This window comes from Nicotiana tabacum, chromosome 8 (genome assembly GCF_000715075.1).
Source record: "Nicotiana tabacum cultivar K326 chromosome 8, ASM71507v2, whole genome shotgun sequence".
In the NCBI taxonomy this organism is placed as follows: Eukaryota; Viridiplantae; Streptophyta; class Magnoliopsida; order Solanales; family Solanaceae; genus Nicotiana; species Nicotiana tabacum.
The window spans coordinates 131,898,365-131,918,332 of record NC_134087.1 but is presented as its reverse complement, the minus strand read 5'-3'; the positions used below and the strand labels follow the sequence as shown (position 1 = coordinate 131,918,332).

General features: G+C 35.9%; 2 protein-coding genes across 3 annotated transcripts; one reads left to right on the top strand and one right to left on the bottom strand.

The window, feature by feature from the left end:
• The first annotated feature begins 255 nt into the window (after positions 1 to 255).
• LOC107827661 (small ribosomal subunit protein uS2) lies at positions 256 to 2,588 on the top strand. Its single transcript, XM_016654849.2, has 5 exons — positions 256 to 507; positions 1,101 to 1,363; positions 1,444 to 1,641; positions 1,837 to 2,038; positions 2,336 to 2,588. The coding sequence occupies exons 1-5, from the start codon at positions 375 to 377 to the stop codon at positions 2,428 to 2,430; spliced, it is 891 nt and encodes a 296-aa protein (XP_016510335.1). The 5' UTR covers positions 256 to 374; the 3' UTR covers positions 2,431 to 2,588.
• Positions 2,589 to 4,283: 1,695 nt separating this feature from the next.
• On the bottom strand, positions 4,284 to 18,146 carry LOC107827670 (uncharacterized). 2 transcript variants are annotated; one of them, XM_016654856.2, is made up of 7 exons: positions 17,814 to 18,146; positions 15,714 to 15,949; positions 11,457 to 12,132; positions 7,883 to 8,228; positions 7,609 to 7,715; positions 6,609 to 6,803; positions 4,284 to 5,244 (listed from the first exon to the last, which is right to left on the bottom strand). In XM_016654856.2, exons 1-7 carry the CDS (start codon positions 17,994 to 17,996, stop codon positions 4,492 to 4,494), a joined length of 2,496 nt encoding a protein of 831 aa, XP_016510342.2. In that variant the 5' UTR covers positions 17,997 to 18,146; the 3' UTR covers positions 4,284 to 4,491. The 2 variants fall into 2 exon arrangements, with proteins under 2 accessions (XP_016510342.2, XP_016510348.2); XM_016654862.2 differs by having other exon boundaries at positions 7,609 to 7,703; positions 17,814 to 18,142.
• Positions 18,147 to 19,968: the final 1,822 nt, after the last annotated feature.

The window sequence follows — 19,968 nt, the reverse complement described above, 5'->3', positions numbered from 1 at the left end:
AAATAAAATTAAACATGCACACAAAATGCAAACAAATAACAAAATTCTATAATAATTCTTAAATAACAAATAATTAAAAAGAAAAATCTAATTTTGGGAGTTCTGTAGGAGTAGTTCATGTGAGACAAAAATTATATGCTCACAAATATAATTTTTATAAATGATATTTATTTAAAATAAATAAGCTGTTAACCTTTGCTAGTAGATAAAAATTCCAATATATTTTAAACAGCTTGTTTGACTATCTAGTATCATTTCCACGTTTTATAGCCACCTCTTCCGTTCAAAAAGGGTTGGGGATAGTTTCGATCTGCCGCAAGCAAAAAACCCTAGTTGAAGCAGGCTAAGCGAAGGGGAAGAAACAGAGTACAACAATGGCGGCGGAAGGAAGAACACTGTCGACAAAAGAAGCCGACATACAGATGATGTTGGCTGCCGAAGTCCACCTCGGAACTAAGAATTGTGACTTCCAAATGGAACGCTACGTCTTCAAGCGCCGCAACGACGGTATATACTCTTAAAATGTTACTACTTGTCTCATTTCTTTCAATGTGTGCTCATTTCACGGTGATAAAGCATTTTATATTAGCAGTAAATAGCACGTGTTTATGCACAAAATTTGCAAATGCTTATTGTGATGCACAATAAATGTTAGATTTCGCTCAATCAAACAGTCTGTAAATTAATTCGTTAGTCAAATATATATTTGATTGTTTTAATGACGGTGGTGTCTGTGCCAACTTGCATGCAGTTTGACTATGATTTGAACCTGAGACCTCATGCATTCAATAAAAAGAAGCATCTTTAAATTGCTAAGACTAGGTCCAATGTGCGGCAGGTTGTGTTAGCTTTCTCTATTTGGAACTGCTGATTACTCTACTAGATGATCGTTCATTGTTCTGATTTTTCATGTCTAAAGATGATACAAATGAATTACTTCGTTGACATTGAATCATTTATTTCATAGTGATACTTTTACCTGCTATGTTTCATCCTCTGTTTTTGACTACTTTCCCAAAATATATCTTCAGTCTGGCTTTTGTTTGGTCTAATTTAAGTACTAATTCTGCTTATCTTGACCTATCTATTTATATTCTTAGGTATCTACATCATTAACCTCGGAAAGACATGGGAAAAGCTTCAAATGGCTGCCAGGGTAATTGTTGCTATTGAGAATCCTAAGGACATAATTGTGCAATCTGCCAGGCCATATGGGCAGAGAGCTGTCTTGAAGTTTGCACAATATACTGGTGCAAATGCAATTGCTGGACGTCATACCCCTGGAACTTTTACCAACCAGCTTCAGACCTCATACAGTGAGCCAAGACTCTTGATTCTCACTGATCCAAGAACCGATCATCAGGTTTTTACATATTTTCCTGATACTCATCATCTCTTTTTTAAGCCTTCCAATGATTTATAACCTGTTTGAATAATTTGCAGCCAATCAAAGAGGCTGCGCTTGGGAATATCCCTACTATTGCTTTCTGTGATACTGACTCTCCAATGCGCTATGTTGACATTGGTATCCCTGCTAATAACAAAGGAAAGCATAGTATTGGTGTTCTTTTCTGGCTCTTAGCGAGGATGGTACTGCAGATGCGTGGTTCCATTAATCAAGGACATAAATGGGATGTCATGGTAAAGACTATCTTTAAGCTCTAATTGCATCTTCTTCATTTTGCCTTTGTTGGTTGCATGCTCCTCTCAAGGTCAATTGATAGCTTAATGCTCCATTTTGCAACCGGTACAACTGAAATTTAATAATAAATTATCACATCTTTTTGTTGTGAATGTCGGTTTTTCATTTGCGTGTGTTAATTTCCGTTGTTGCAGGTCGATCTCTTCTTTTACAGAGAGCCTGAAGAGGCTAAGGAGCAACAAGAAGAAGAAGCCCCTGCAATCGATTATGCAGACTACTCCGCTGGTGCTGCGCTCGGTGGTGACTGGTCTAGTAGCCAAATCCCCGAGGCCCAGTGGACTGGAGATACTGCACCTTCTGGTCCAGTAGTTGCTAGTGGTTGGTCTGGTGAAGGAGGTTAGTTTGTTAAACTGTTACATGAAATTAGCTCTGGATATTGACATATGACAGAGCAGCTGCCAAATTAGTCACTCTAAGGTTATTGTCATATTTTCTGCTAAGAAATTTGATACTAGTTGGAAGCTCTGAGATTGTCTTAGTGGATGGTGGTTTGCTACTCTCTTTTTCCCCCTGGACTGTAGTTGAACCTCTTCTGCAATCGTCTGATGATTTCGAGTTTTTTATTTGTCTATTGTTTAGCCAAAATTTGGCGGCACTAACAACTTTAAATTCTTTTCTTTTGATGAATTGCAGTGGCTGAGGGAGGAGGCTGGGACACTGCAGCTGCACCTGTTCCAGTTCCTGTGTCAGATGCCGCCCCAACTGCTGGCGCCACAGGCTGGGAATGAACCTGTTTCCTTTAGGAAGCTCTTCTTCCCTTCTGGATAAAGAGTAGACATTGTGAGTTCTACAAAAATAGTTTTGTTCATTGCACAGTTAAAGGATTTTCTGTGGATGTACTCAATTATTTAATCATTGCTAGCATGGCTTTTTGGAGAATTTCAAAGTGGTTATGTTGTCAAGAGGTGGTAACTGTCAAATTTGGTTGCTTTTGGAAAATATTCAACGCCAATCGGAATTGTTACTCCATTACTAAAAAATGGATAACCAAATTCTCCTTAGGAGGGTTTCTTTGACCTCGGACATTGATTTTTTTTTTTTTTTTTAATTTCAAAATTAGAGTTGTGGGTTCCATAACTGGATGAGAAACATACTACTACCTCCGGTCCAAAATAAGTTACTTTTTGGTTGTTTTCACACAGATTAAGAAATTCACCTTTTAACATTAATTAGCAATGAAATTGATCATATTAACCTTTACTATCTCTTCACATAAAAACTCCTAACACATATACACTTAAACACTCTTTAACACATACTTCAACCTATGTACTTCATAGGCAACGTAGGAAAAAAATAATTAATTCATTCTTGAAATTTGAAAAAATTATTTATTTTGGACTATAAAAAAAAGGCCAAAAAATTACTTATTGTGGATCGGAGGGAGTACATTTTACTAAAAGAATGAGAAAAGAGCACAACAAAGAGTGTTAGTGCTTATAAGAAACTTGGTCAAGCAAGATGTAAGTCAAGGAGTTAAACGGCTTATTATTCTTTATAGCTATGAATTATGATTGTCTTTTTGATATTTATTATACAAACAAAGCAGGTGTAGACTTTTGAGTCGGTTAACCTAACGTCCATTGCTGGTTCTAGTAATTGACCTTTTGATGGTTGAGTACCCTTTGGGCTTGTTAACTTGAGCACTGTAATCCAACTTTTCAAATCTCTGTTCCAAGGGGTCTTTGGTTAGTTCAATTCACGGAACCCAGTTGGGAAGCTGATATTATTAATGGTATTAAGAAAAAAATAATTTTGAGTACTACCCAATGTTCTTTCCTTTCTGTTAACAATTTTTTTTCTTCATTTTGTAATTTTTCTTACTTTCTATATATTTGAAGGATCCATGCTTTTCTTTTCATGTAATACAAATTTTATTTGGAAAAAGATAGTCGAGAAATGTCCAAAATAACCAGAACAATCAGTTTAAAAACGGAACTTGCATTTAGGTTGCAAAAGGTCATTGGCTGCAAAGGAGTTGAATTTCACCATTTTCCTCGTCTTGTTCTACTTCGTCTTCTCAAATTCTTTTGTACTTGGATTCAAGCTTTATTTCTTGGCATCTCATGAATTTCTCTTTTAACTCTTTAATTCTCTTATTTCGTAATCGAAAATTAATTTTCGTTTTTTTGCTCTTACATAGGCAGGAGCGTAAAAATGTTATCAGGAATCGCTTTAATCACAGAAGTTAAACATTGAGGATGTAATAGACAAAGAGAACAACATAAATAGTCTCTGAAGTATGACGCTTACATGTGTTTTATAGTTTTCAAAAACTGAATTTGCAAGCTGAATTGTTGACAGTTTCTTGGAAAAAAAAATTCAGCTTCTGAGTTTCAATTAATCGAATCAAGTCATTTTTTTCTGTGACGACAACATCTCTCAATTTAACAGCAACCCGATGAAAAAATGACCAAAATAATCACTTGAGTTCATACGATCAACGTAGAGCTATTTTTCTTCTTACATCTTCTCCATGACTAACGAACAAAGCTTGTTTAGTTCTTGAACTGAACCTGTTGGGCTTCATAACTCAAGCTCTTCCTCATGGCAACTAAAGATGAACCATCGGACAACGACGACTCAAAGCACGAAGACTTATATTTAATTTGTTCCTTTACATGGTTGCCAGTTTTACAGCACCTGTGTGACTGAAACATGTGTAAAAATGTGTTTGCCTAGTTAAAGCACTAATGAAACAGCCATTAATCAATAACAAGATACACTGGGGACTTGCGTTGTTAAACAAACTGAATTGGAGAAGCTGCAAATTTACATTATTCCTTTTTTCACTGTTGTCCCCTCATCCTCTCAACTAAATTTCTCCCCTTCTCTTCTATGTGACGTGCCCTCTCTTCAAGTTTCTCCCCCATTTTTTTCCCCAAACCAAGCATCCTAGCCCTTCTCCCTATTCTTGCAGACTTTGTATCATCTTCTCCAGTAATTTGATTTTTTTCTTCAAGTAGTACCAGTTGTCGAGAAGGTGACTTGCATTCTATGTTCTCCTCTGTGCTCCTGAGGTGACCCACTTGCTGTTCCTCATGCTTCAATAACGGGGCTTTCAGTTCTTCTGAAGCCTGGTTACTTGTGATAGGCTGCGCTATAGGAACTGATAAGGATGCATGTGGATCTAATGACTTGCTTTGCAGTGCAGACCATCCAGCTTTTCTTGGCTTTTCTTGTTTGCCTTCGGCATTGCTAGTGGTACTTCCTGTATCTGGACTATGCGTAGGAACTGATAATAATGCCCGTGGATCCAATGACTTGCTTTGTTGATTAGCCCATCCTGTTCTTCCTGGATTTTCACTTTTGCTTTCACCATTACCACTGGTGCCTCCCCTATCAACTTCAGTGAATCGTGTTGCATCCCCAGGTTGGGAGCTGGATGCTTCTTGTCTGTTGGCATTATTACCTGCAGCTTCTCGATTAATCCATATAAATGGAGCAACTTGTCGGGGGACCCAGTCATCCTTTTCCGCCAACATGCAGGGGATGCATACACTTTCACAGTTTGGAAGTACCAGTGTTTCACGAATAGCAACCTGCATTAGTGATGATAGCATCAGCTAACCCTCTGAAGGAAATTTCACCCATGTTTTGAGATGAGCACTGGGAGTATTACGTACCATTTTAGCAAATAATGTTGGCTATGGGCTACAAAAAGAGAACAATATAATTGAAAACATTGCATACACTGCTCTGTTGAATTTAAAGTAGATCGAATTCATAAGTGATTGAGAACGAAACAAGTAAAAATGTTTAAATAACAACTTATCAAAGAGAAATGATCTAACGACAAACTAGTTACGCTGGCTTAGTGTATTCAGCTTACGCATTTCGTGTTGAAGGTTATAACCTGCCATCAATCTCTATCTTCTTGAATGAATGTTAGCAACTGAATCACTCCTGTCCCTCTACTCTCTGGATCTTAAACGACCTTTCTTCTACAGTTTCTGACTAGAATCTACTTATTCTGAGACCGATTTTGAAATACAGAAATTTCAGCAGACAATGTCTTTGGGGTCACATCGACTGTGGAAGCTACAGCTACACAACACTAACGGAATCAGGAAGGAATAGGGTAAACATATGGGAAGTAGCACCTGGGCTCTTATGTGGAAAAGTTTGAAGAAGTGGAAGATACTCTCTTCCATAATTCAGTGCATTTTTCCAATTTTTGTATATTTTTGGATTCATATGAAATATCCATTTTTAAAACTGGCTATATTTTCGTGGGAAGGGACTCTTTTGTATAGAGTTAGGATTTGACATGGAGTCTATAATCAATCAACCATTATATCTTTTCATATGATGGTTGCTAAGTACTTTTTTCCAGTACTATCTATTTCCAAGACTTCCTCAAATCTTTTTTGAGTAAGAAGACTTTCTCAATATTCTAGAAATTTTAGTTCTATTGAAGACGCAATTAAGTAAATAAAAGTGTGTTCTTTCTAACAACTTAAGCTTTTAGATAAGATGGTCATACACTTCAACATGGTACCAGAGCAGAGCAGGCAGAGGTTCTGGTTCGAGTATCACCGCCACCCAATATCAAAACGAATGTCCACGTGCTTGGCTCATAAAAAAGAATCAAGCCCGCACGTGAGGGAGCGTATTGAAGACGTAATTAAGTAAAATAAAAGTGTGTTCTTTCAAACAGTTTAAGCTTTTAAATTTGATGGTCACACTTCACCAAGTTCCACAAGTTACCTTGCAATCTGTTGACCCACTAATATTACTCTGTCGCTAATGATCCCAGAAACCTTGACTGGCTGAAAATGGATTTAAAGCTAGCAAAGTGTTGTAACTATTAAGGTAATGAATTTCAATCTTAATCACCCCATAATTGGTTTTTAATCATGCTAGGTCAACGGAAAGGGGTTAAATGAGAAGAAGAGAATCTGACCTTAAATCGATTGATCAGGAACGAAGAAAGATGCCCGCTTGAGATCTTATGCTCCCCAACAAAAGAGTCCAAATGGAAATCTATATCGGGCATTGATGTGAATCCGAACCATATTTGATCTGAAGGTGGCGGCTTTATGTATAGCCTCATAGTTCCTTGAATGGATGCAACCCTAATCCCCAGTGAGAGTGAAACCTGGAGAGTTTAAAGATTCAATGTTTAGAATGCAAAAGAGCTTCTTCCGCAAATTTGTTATAGTACAAGAAGTACAAGAAATAATATATTCAGAAATATTCAGAAACCAATAGTACTAATTTAGTATAGTGCACATTTTGATTGAGTTCATAAAATCTACAGGTTAACCTATATTTATGGAACCAAAAGAATATTAATAGTACTGGAATCAACCTCCTTTTCTGTGATCACCCCTTAAACCAGTCAGCGCAATGCTCAAACATGCTCCACTGTAATCAAATAAATTGCTGACACAGAATGGTCCAGATTTAAGGATTTGATGAGGAAATGGTTTCCTATGGCCACTTACAATTTGAATAGAAGAAAATAACCTTTTCAGATCTATAGTGCGTAAAAATGAAAATCTCTTGTAAAAAAAGCATAAAACAATCAAAACAAATTTGTAAAGCACTACAAAACCAATTAATCCCGATTTAATATAGTTGGCCGTGACAGTGTAGTGATTTTGTCCCTTCCCGCTTTTTTTGCCCTTCCCCAAAAACCGAAAAAGCGGGAATTAATTACTAATTGACGGAGTCGACCCTAAAATAGTTCGGCAAAACAAGATGTTGCAGAGATATTATTTTAACCCGTCACCAATCATATCCCGTCATCTCAATGTAACGAGCCTTGCGAGCTATCAAACTCTCTACCCTGTACCGAAGATAAGAACTGAAAATAGATAAACAAGGAATAAATGTGCCCCTCCACCCTATCTATACAAATAGAATAGCCCATTGTAACAAATAAAGGAATTGATACCAACCTGTGAAACCTGTTTCGCAACAGAATTAAAGATGGACTTCCACCTAGACACTTGAGGTGACTCACTTGGCATGATATTCGAGCTTCTCATCCCATCTGAAAATTCACCTGATTAATGCACCTCAATTACTATCTAATACAAACAATTCTACTTTTAAAATAGTGGAGTATTCCCCTATAGATAACTATACAAATAACCATTAAGTATGCCTAACCAAATTAACATATTATGATTGGAAATTCCAAATATTATAGAACATTAAAAAAAATAGTACCTTCGTTGGTTTGGTCAATCTTATCAACATTCCCTTCAGAATGTTTTCCTTTTCCAAACTGCTCAAATCCTTCTAGTAAATCTGGTTTGGCATCATGACTGGCAGCGGAATCTACATCTGGTTCGTCCCCTTCAGGAAAATCAAGGTCCTGAACTGCAACCCTTGTCTCGACATCCAAGATTGCACCACCAGAATACTGAAGATCAATTTCGAAGGCCCAAAACTCATTCATGTCTGAGGGAAGAACCCTCATTGCACGTATGTAGGGAGGAAGGTTACCAATATTAACGGCAGTACAGGTCACTTCACCTACGTAACTGGGAATTCGTATATTGGACAGCGTTCTCTACAAGTAAGAGCACACAGAATCATAGCTCAGTTAGATAAAGTAAATGTCCTTTTAATTTACTATAACAATGGAACATAAAATGTCAGAACAAAAAATACAAGCCTACGAAGCTTCAAATAAAGCATTAAAACAATTTCCTGCCATGATAACTTGAGTAGAAGAGAAGAAAATATCAACCATTCCAGACACAACTTTCTAAAACAGAAAGATTGTATTATAATGAATCAAATTCAGTTTTTACTCAAACACTTCCTGCTGACAAAACTCAATTGCCAATTTTCCAGCTACACAACTAATTACAAAAAGATGTTTATATGCTTGAAAACAATGGCGTAGCGCCGTAGCCAGGAATTCCGCCAGGGTGTTCCAACTTTAAACAGGTCAATAATATCTTTTGTCGATGAAATAGGAAAGTGTGGAGGTCAAAGATTAGGATAGTAGGTTAGGGAGTCTAGATTATTCATACCGGTAGTGTTAGTACGTACTCTCGCATTTGGTTGGTAGTAGGCTTAATTGAATACCTATCGTTTTTTTTTTTTTACATTTCAATCATCTTACTATCTTGTCGAGTATTCTGTTTTTACATGTTTTTTCGGTGTTGTCCCGTCTTGTTCTCTTGTTATTATTGTGGTACCTATGCTTGCTTGAGCCGAGAGTCTATTGGAAACAGTCTCTCTACCTCTACAAAGATAGGGGTAAGGTCTGCGTCCACATTATCCTCCCCATACCCCACTATGTGGGATTATACTGGGTATGTTGTTGTTTCAATGGTGTACTAAAATTTTAAATTAAATTATGCAATATTTGGCTAAACAATAAAAAAAAACTTTTAATAGAACTATAGGTTTATAAATCAAAATTAAAATAACAAAAAAACAACATTAGAAATTTTACTAATAAAAGTAAGCATAAAACCAAAGGAAAGAGAGAGTCGATAGGATTTATAGTTTGTAGAGAGCTTTTGTTAAGGAAATGTTTGTATAGCTTGACTTTTAAACTATAAAATTTATTTAAGAAATAAATTTTAGTTAAAATATTACTTTTAAGAATAGTTGTTTATTTCTACACAAATTTTAAGTTTTAAGAGTTATTTTATTAGCAAATTTTTTAGATTGAAAAACCAAATAGACCATACATGGTGGCCTCCGTTTAGTTTTGGCAAACAAAATGAGTATAACTTTGAACCCGTGAACATGTCACTTTAAACACCTTGAACCGCTGGATTGCCTCACTCAAGTGTGTTAAGTGTGTTCAAAATATAATATATAACCATATAAAGTAGTACTTAACTTATATGTGTGTGAGAATGCACGGGGAAAAATCTATTTTTTTCCAACAATGATACAATGAGCTCTATATATAATATATATTCTACTCCTACTACATATGGGACTAGGACATATCCTACTCCTACTACATATGTGACTAGGACTAGGACTGTTTACACATAACTATCTAACACTCCCCCTCAAGACGGTGCATACAAATCAGATGTACCGAGCTTGTTACATATGTAACTAATACGAGGACCAGTGAGTGACTTGGTGAAAATATCTACAAGCTGATCATTCGACATACAAGGCCACTAGACTCTCCCTGAGCAATAAAACCAAGAGGTTGGCCGAAAGGTCGCCGGAAAATTTTGAAAATAGTGAGACTAAGCCGAATTCCACTACAAAATACGTTCTAAAACACCACCAGAAAACAGAAACTTTTCCGGAAATTATTGTTCACACCGAGAAGTCACTGTTCACGCCGAAAAAAGTACATTGTTTATGCCGAAAAAAATAAAAGCCGTCAGAATTTGATGTAATTTATATGGGCAGGCTCGGAATCACAGGACGAATAAGTTGTCTCGAAAAAGTTTTGTCAAAAAGTAGTCGGAATGGCTCACACGCATCGGAAAAGTTAATGTACCTCGCCGGAACCCTAGTTCTGGCGGCGTGGCCATGGAGGCGCGTGACTTTCGACCGGATTGATTAACTGGGGTTTCGTCACCTGACTTTTCTGAATAAGATGGTAGTATTGGTTTTCGCACAACACTTACCAATGAGGAGATAATGCAAATCAATCTTGAGTCGTCAACCGGAAAGACGCACGGTGACGGACTTTTCTGTTCAGATGGAACTGGAATTTCTAGGGTTTGGTCGCACAAGGGTTTCGAATATGATGGTAGTACTGGTATATGTACAGTACCATTGTAGTAGTGATGAACTCTGAAAACAAGACGAAGTTGCCAAAAATTTGCACGGCGACGAGATCTTTCTTCCCGGATGTCACTGGAATGACGCATAGCGATAATTTTCTCACTGAAGCTCTGATACCATGTGAGAATGTACGGGAGAAAAATCTATTTTTTTTAACAATGATACAATAAGCCCTATATATAATAAATATTCTACTCTTACTACATATGGGACTAGGACATATTTTACTCCTACTACATATAGGACTAGGACTATTTACACATAATTATCTAACAATATGCAATACAAAATTTTCGGCGAAGGGGGTGCGCTTGACCACCCTAGTTCTTGCGGCGCGTGGCCGTGGAGGCGCGTGACTTTCTGCCGGAGCGATTGACTAGGGTTTTGTCGCCTGACTTTTCCGAACAAGATGGTAGTGTTGGTTTTCGCACAACACTTACCGATGAGGAGATAATGCAAATCAATCTTGAGTCGTCAACCGGAAAGACTTTTCTGTTCAGATGAGACTGGAATTTCTGGGGTTTGGTCGCACAAGGGTTTCGGATCTGATGGTGGTACTGGTATATGCACAGTACCACTGTAGCAGTGATGATACTTGGGAACAAGACGAAGTTGCCGGAAAATTGCACGACGACAAGACCTTTATTCCCGTATGTCGCTGGAATGACGCATAACGATAATTTTCTCACTGAAGCTCTGATACCATGTGAGAATGTACGGGAGAAAAATCTAGGACATATTCTACTCCTATTACATATGGGATTAGGACATATTCTACTCCTACTACATATGGGACTAGGACATATTCTACTCCTACTACATATAGGACTAGGACTATTTACACATAACTATCTAACAGCTTAAGCGCGCTTTAAGCACGCCTTTAATAACACTGAGTGATAGGGTGGCTACGCCACTGCTTGAAAAGCAATACTTAGTAAATTATGACGCCAGTAAACCAAAAGCTTAAACCAAGATACATACATCTCCTAATGGAAAGGCAATAAAGATAACAAACCTGAATCCTGGCTTGCAAAGAGGTTCTCATCTGGTCATTTCTTTTGGCATCAAAAAACAAACGGGATATTAACAAATTCCAACAAAGGGTTCCTTCATCACCGAAAACCCTGTCATCAGAATCTGCATCAGAAGTAACAGACATTTGACTCCGGCTTCCTGATCCAGTAGAAGGCACTACAACATCCTTAGTAGAAAAATCAAGAGGCTTGCGTGTTGGAGCAAATTTAACACCACCACCAGCAAAAGCAAGGTCTTGGAAGGAATGAACTCTCTCACTTATCTTCCTTTCTTCATGGTCTGATGTTGAAATGAAGGTTCCCTTATTTTCCGGAGCACTCTTAGAAGCTTTCTTGCCAAGCTTTTTCAAAAATTGCCGAACTTTTGATGAGGAACCATCAAACTTACTTGATTTATCACCTAAATCAACACCAATGCTTGAATGTGGTTTCATAAATGAAGGATATCCTGCATTTAATGACATCAGGTAATTTTGAAACTCTATGTTCAACTTGGCAAACCACTTTAGTTTTTCTTTGTCCTTGCAGGATGCAAGACGAAGGGATTTGCACCATGCTTCCTTCTCCCAGCATGTCTCAAGATAAATGTAAAGTATTCTACTTCCTTCATATAAAGTTGATGCTCTGCTCTCTATTTTAATAGGATATCTTTTTGCCCTGTAAAATTGTACCAGATAACACCAATTGAAGCTGTAAGTTATTGTTATTAAATCTTGCATATTTGTCAATGAGATAATTAGACAAACCACTAACTTAACTAGATGCTAAAATCAATTTTAGAAAAAGATATGAGATTAACTTCTGCATAAAAAGTATACAGTATTACCTGCTCTAATGAAGTTAAATTTTTTCTTAATTGATAACACCTCTAATTGTGGGGTTTTGTACTCCAATTTTTCACAAACCACTTGAGAGAAAATGGAGCATTTCAATTATCCATGAATATATTTCATCAAAAAATTGTACATTGACTATATATTAAGGTCACTTATTTGTTGGAAATAACTTATTTCTCACACCTTTTGATAAACTCCACCTGGTATTTTGTTCTTTATATTGCCTTCCAATGACTTCTTAAAGCACACTAAGAAAATTGTTTTCCTTTATAAAGTGCTGCTGTAGAATGTGTTTTACCTGTTAGTAACTTATTTTTCACATGTCCTCTTTTACTGTGGGGAAGTGGTAACTCCATTTTCAGTTGCATTTTTTTGGATAAGGAACTCCATTTTCAATTATAGCCAAACTGATTAAATCTCACATGATACTTTTATCTATTACAATTTACAACTACTTTTCACATTGGGTACCAGTATTATTTATATTTCCTTTTTGTAAACCAAAATTGAATGTAAGTCTTTCCTTTTTTTTCAAGCTCTTCAGAAATAATGTCCAGTTTAGTAATAAGAAAGTCTTATCATATATATTATATTATACAAAAAAACTTAACTAGTTTTTTCAGAAGACAGAGGGAGCAAAAAGCGAGCTATCAACCTGCAGCCATTTCTTGGACTATCTGGAACGAAAGGAATAGAAAGTGTTTTGACGGGATATCAACTGCTGTCCAGTCTCTCAAAGCTGTTTGCCTAGTGTATTTATTTAGTTGGGCTTATCTAGCCCCTGTAGATTCTCCTGTTAGTTATCTAAACTTTGTTAGCTCCCTAGTACTAAGCTGATTTGTTTGCCTTTTTGTATTGGAGCTAACAATTTTCACTACTTTTGTAACTATCCAGCATCTTCTTGATGCCATCAATGAAACCAAATACTTCATCAAAAAAAAAAAAAAAGGAGCTATCAACCATGATAGGTAACGATTATAATATCTCAAAAATATCACCAAGTCAAATCAGGATATGCAGGGTTTTCACTTAGTTTTTACGCCCAAAAAGAAGCGGGACATGCACATGTATTGCAAGTCACATCTAAATCCTAGACGAAATGTAAGAAGGCAAAAGGAAGTACAGAAAGTTGCAAAGCATTTCGCCATTATGTAGCTTTTCGCTCCAAAGTGAGAGTCAAATAGCAAAACAAACAACAACGACCCAGTGAAATCCCACTAGTGGATTCTGGGGAGGGTAGTGCGTGCGCAGACCTTACCCCTACCCCGAGAGGTAGAAAGACTGTTTCCGATAGACCCTCGGCTCAAGAAAACGAAAAGAGGCAATATATCAGTACCATCAATAAAAACCATAGAAAAAATAACATCATTACAAGAACCAGAAAATAGATGAAAAGCAAAATAATAACCAGTAGATAAAGCCCGGCACTAAGAGAAACGAAAGAGTGGTGTGAACTCAACAATAACCACTAGCAATCTAAGACTAAATCCTATCAGACTAGCCTCACTCTGGAGCGCCGTAGAAAAAGTGAGAGTCAAATAGCTTCTTTATAAATTGAACAAGCTCCAAATTTCGAGGTAAGCACAACAGACGAACTAACAATCTAATTGACATCCACCAATCTATGGTGAATATGACAACACCTAGCACATAAAGTGAAAAGTTAATATGCTCTCATGGTCAACCACTTATTTTGAAACAGATTCAATATTGTCCAAAAAAAACTTGATTGGCCAATTTTGATCAGGAGAGGAGTAGGTCAAGCTCACCTAAAAGTTAGAAGACTAGTTTCTTGCAGCCCAAAATATTAGGGAAGCAAATTAGATTCTCTCTGCAATTGTTCTGCATAAATTTCTCCTGGGACATTACCAAATTATACACAGAAGTTCGTGCATTAAACAAATGAAAGCAGCCAACAGTCACATGAATCACCGGTATTCACGTAAGAGCAATAATAATCAGTATTTTAAGAAGTCACGGATGATGCAAGATTCAGTTGAATGGAGCTTAAAAGGTGCATGGAAAAAAGCAAGTGTTAAAATGCTAACTCATTTCTTTCTACCACAAGCATCAAAATTCAACCTTGAGTCTTCGTCACCCGGAAACCTCAATTCCATTTGCCATCTTCTCAAACAGCAAGGTAGCTAGATTACACCACATTCGTAACATAAGATATTATACCTCCTTAAACCAGCCAACCAATAAATATGTCATGTAACACCAATTTGCAGAGCAAAATAAGGTGTATGATATCTCCAGTGATACTTATGCAGAAAATTTAAAAAATGAATAAAAAAAGAAACATTACCCACAAATAGGAACCTAGACCTAAATATGGATGCATCAAGCTATCAACCCAATAAAAGAGAAAGATGGAGAGAGATAGAGCTGCCACTGGAACATTTCTTATGGTGCATAATGCAAGTCTGACATCCATCTTCAACCTAACTCAATGAAACCTAAGATTTTTCTAGGAAAAGGGAAGTCTATTATGGGCAAAAAGAGAGGTATGCTTACATTTGCCTAGGCGGCAAGAATTTACCAATCAACGTCTTGACGCTAGAGAAAAAGGGTATTTGGTTTTCTATCTTCTGTATACCATTTCTAATAAAATTCTTAGCTTTCTTATTAAATAAACTCTGCAGTTGTCCGAAAATCTCACAACCAGGATTTGAACTTCAAATACTATAATAAATTTTTTATTCTTTTACCAAATCCAGCACCAAATGACCAACCTACTTTCATCCAATGATGCTACAGAGATACATGTAGGCATATATGTGCAGATCAGCTTCCAACTACCATATTATTTCAAGCTCAGACAAAGAAGAATCTTTTGGTTCACCTTTATGTCTACTCTTGCTTTTGGTTCATCTTTTGTGCTTCTGGCACACAGTATGAGAACATAGCACATAATTCAACTACTTCTGCATACTTCTTTAAAAGAACTTTTAGCTTACTCATTTTGGAATAAAATCTGCAGATGCCCAAAAAAACTCCCAACCAGAAGTTGCACTTCAGATACTGTAAATCCAAAAGGTTTTAGTTTGGCTAAATAGCAAATACAAACCCACTTCCACTCTATGAAACAACAAAAATACATGTAGGCACATATGTGTGCTTCAGCTTTCAACAATCAGATTCAGACTACAAAGAATGCTTTGGGCTCATTTTTATGTCCACCCTATGCAGGCAGAATCACAGAGAAAAGGACATAGCCTATATCTCAATTACAGCTAGAGACTAGGGAGCTCTTTCAGATCTGAGCCTTCAATACTAAGTTATGTACTATATTCTCAAAATTGTTAGAAGAGGAATAGGAGTGCAATATAAATCTTGGCAATGTAGGGCCGCAGTCCAGCTTAAAAACACTTCAAAAGATAATAGTACTTCCAATATTACCATTTTCTAGAGGACAAGCTTGAAGCAGAAACAGCTGCTATAATGCAACCTTTGAGTAAAATTTCTACATGGGAACCATCTGACTCCGTTAGGACGAGATAATGATCCTTGATTTGGGCAAATTTCTGAGTAGGTGTAACCTCTAATATCTCTTTCTTGGCCTTTTGCTGCTTCAAGGCTTTATCCGCAGGAAAAGCCTTTGGTATTCTTTCAGATTCTAGAACCCAGACTATCCCCTGGAAGACAGAACAGAAGCACAATACAATAAGTTGAAACAGATCGTGGGAAAATGTGAAAGGTACCTGAATAGATAAACAAAACTCAAATTTTACAGCACAACGTCAGCTTGTGGAGCAATTATCAGTTTATCCCCGAAAACACATACATCAGAACAAAATTGTGAAATAGAAACATTTTTATCAAGATATTATAAAATAACAAAATTGTGACAAAGAAATATCTTCTTAAAGTAAGAATAATATCCTAAACAGTCTGAAAAAGAAACATACTTCAAAATTATACCTTGAGCTTGAATATAACAGCAGATCTAAACTGATAATCTCTCTAGCACATCCTATCATGTTTCGCCACTGGAAATAATGATGTGATCTCCTCCCATTTTCTAGTAGAAAAGAGGCTTGAGGACCCGTGAGAAATTGATATCACTTGTAGGAGAACTATTATATTTTCTGAAGTTTCCTAAGATGTAATTTTCTACTAGAATCCTTTTTCAGTAATAGAACATTTAAATCCTCTCAAAGAACATGTGCAAAATACATACTTTGTATTCAAGGTACAAGTACATATGTCATATAGAAGGTTCAGGGGCGGACGTTGGCTTTAAGACATGGGTTCAGCAGAACCCAGTATCATTGGCCTAAACTATATATATGTGTGTCAGGAAAAGCGTATTCAACACATACAGGCTCATGGAAAACATCCTATACTTGAGATAAGTGAGCACAAGAGCTTGTAATGAATGCTTTTATTAGTACTTGAAATAATCTTTATTACGCTTAATCCTTTGCCCCATTCTTTGAGATGCCTCCTTGCTGATCAAGGAGCAAGGTTGCTCATGATAACCTTAGCTTTAAGGTGCTATCGTCAGTTCAGATAGGTCAAGTTCTTTCGATTGCTTTCTTTAGGCGGTCTTCCTTTATCTTTCCTAACATTGAGAGTGGATATGGTTTGAGATGAGAAAGGAGCATTGGCCGAACACAATGAATGAATAAGAAATTAACAACAAAGGGAATCAATGATTCTTATTCGACCGAGTCCTAGATAGAAAGATGTAGATTACACACTCGAAGTAAGCCTATGGGTTGTTTCGGAGCTTGCTAAGAAATCCACTAGATATGTACAAAAACTAAATTTAGAAGTCAGTTACTAGCACTTGAGGTCACTGTCCTAGAAGCCGGAATCCATAAAGTTCAAATTTTAGATCCGCCTCTTAGAAGGTAGTGATGTAAATCACTAGCCTTAAGTCTTATCTACATGTATATCCAAATAGACTACAAATACCATATTCAAAATACATCTATCTACTAATACATCCAATTACTCAAATTACATTCTATCAATGTCCCTAATAGAAAACAATAGGTTAATAGCCACGCAAAACACACACACACAAATGAGGTCAGGAAATTACACTTCCTTTGTTCCAAAATGTCCGACACTTCTCATTTCCCGAAATTCAAACTAATTGCACTTTGACTAGCAATTTGAAATGCATTTATTCACTACTTAGATAAGGGAAGACTAGCTACTTATATACTTCTCATATAGTTTCCAAATACCTAACTTTTAGTTTTAGCGAAGAGTTTGAGTTAAATACACTATCGGTGTAAAAAAAGTTATATACTATCATATCACGTTTACCTATAATATCTCACTTTTTCTGAAAGCTTACCTGTAAATATTCTTGGATGACCTGATAGCGTAATTTTTTTTATCTTTTTACAATAACAGTGTATATTGCTTAAACTCTTATATAGATGAATTGATCTAGTAAATTTAGCTTCCATATTGACTCTCTGCAAACCAATTATACATGATATAATTGAGCAGCATAAACATTAAGGAAGTAAAATGACATGCCTGCTTTTGGTGCAAAGAGAAATCGAAGTCCTCAAGAGAAGATAGCGAGCCGTCCGGTTTTGCTTTATCGACTTCACGAGCCACTCTACGGTTCAACCAGCGAATCAAAAGCACCACTCCCACAGCTTCCACTGCAAGGACAGTTACAGCTCCCAGAACAAACACTATAAAGAGCAGCAACATTTCTTTTTCTTTCTCCAAAATGAACAAGCACTACGATTACGCTCTGTCACAAATCCATTTTTACAGAAATATTTTTGACCAAGATGAAGAGTGGATTTGAGAGAAAAAGAGAATATAGGTCACCCGTAATTAATTACGGTTTAACTAGTTAAATGAAATTCGCGGATAAAAGTACTGTTATATGTGTTCCAAGCAAAGTGGCTGACCAACCTCTGACCCAAACGCGTTTGAAGAATTTTCTGTAGTTCTTTTTTGCGATCAAATTGAAGTATTTTCATAAGTCATAAAATAGTCTATTTGAAAAAATTAAATAGTATACTGTTGAAAAAGACATATTTTGGGATTTTTCCGGTTATTGTAATAAAAAATTAACCCAAATCCACCTAATTTCTTAACTAAAATTAGCTGGCGTGTATATATATATAATTATGTATAGTCAACGTATACTTTATGTATACCGGCTAGAAAAAGTAAAATCTGACGGGCTATTTATGTAAGATTTCATATATGCATGTAATAACTTTATTTGATTTATTGTTTTATATAGAGATTTTTACATTCCTATATACTCTATGAAACTATATTACCTTCTCTACTCAAGTTTTACTATAATTACATTTTATATACCCAATTACCATTTATATACATTTTAAGGAAATTAATGATAATAATTAGTGTCCTAAAATTACTCTAACATATCTTCCACTCCCCCACGTTTCTCTCTCCACATCTCATCCCCCTTCTCACGTATCTTGCACTCACCCACGATTCCACCATTGACAACCATTAAAAAGCTTTGAAGCTTTGAATTTGAATTTGAGTTTTCAAAACAACATTATTTGTTTGAATTGGATGTTGTTGCAAAGAATTGAGAATTCTCTCTACGTCTCTCTATCTCTCAATCCCTAATTTCAGTAATGTAAAGCAAAGGAAAAGAGAGTAGCAATTCTACCATTGACAGCCATTAAAAAGCTTTGAAGCTTTGACTTCGAATTTGGGTTTTCAAAAATCATTATTTGTTTGGATTGGGTGTTGTTGCAAACAATTGAGAATATGGTTTGGAGTTTATACCTCAATTTTGAGGGGTTTTGGTGAAGATTAGACTTGGTTTTGGCTGAATTTCAGATTGAAACTCGAAGAAGAAGAAGAAGAAGAAGATATGGTATACATTATATTTACGAAACTGTAGTAAAATTATAGAATAATTGTATTTTGTTGTTTATATATTTTTCTTTTATTTATTTAACTATTGTATGAAAGTTGAACAACATTGTATTAAAATTATATTTAAGTTGTATGATATTGTAGTTGTATATAATTGAGTAGAAATAATGTATGAAATTGTAGATAAGTTGTATAATATATAATTAGTTGTATGAAATTTGTTTTTATTATGTATAAATTAGATACAAAATATACAAAAGACATATTGTATAAATTTTGTATTTAAGTTGTATTTAACTGGGTAGAAATAATGTATGAAAGTTGTAGATAAGTTGTAGGTAAGTTGTATAATGTATATAATTAGTTGTATGGAATTTATTTTTACTATGTATAAATCAGATACAAAATATACAAAAGACATATTGTATAAAAATTGTACTCAAGTGGTATGATATTGTAGTTGTATATAACTGGGTAGAAATTGAATCATTTACAATTAACTGTTCAAGAACTCTAGGGTGAATTCATAGTGGAAGTTGCAGATTAGGCACAATTGAATTCGAATTTTCAACTCAAGCTATATACATCAGTTGAGATATGAGGGATTAGATTTTCTAAATCCCTAAATATAAGTTCAATCCAGAGATAAGATTTAATAAGGAAATCAGAAAACACCTAGCAAAAGATGATACATACGAGGGGAAGGGACGATGAGTTTTTGTTTTAAGATGCAATGATGTGTGAGAGTGGAGGTATAATCCACCAAAAAATAAAAGTTTTTGTCTTTGATGTGTGAAAGTTGGTTTAT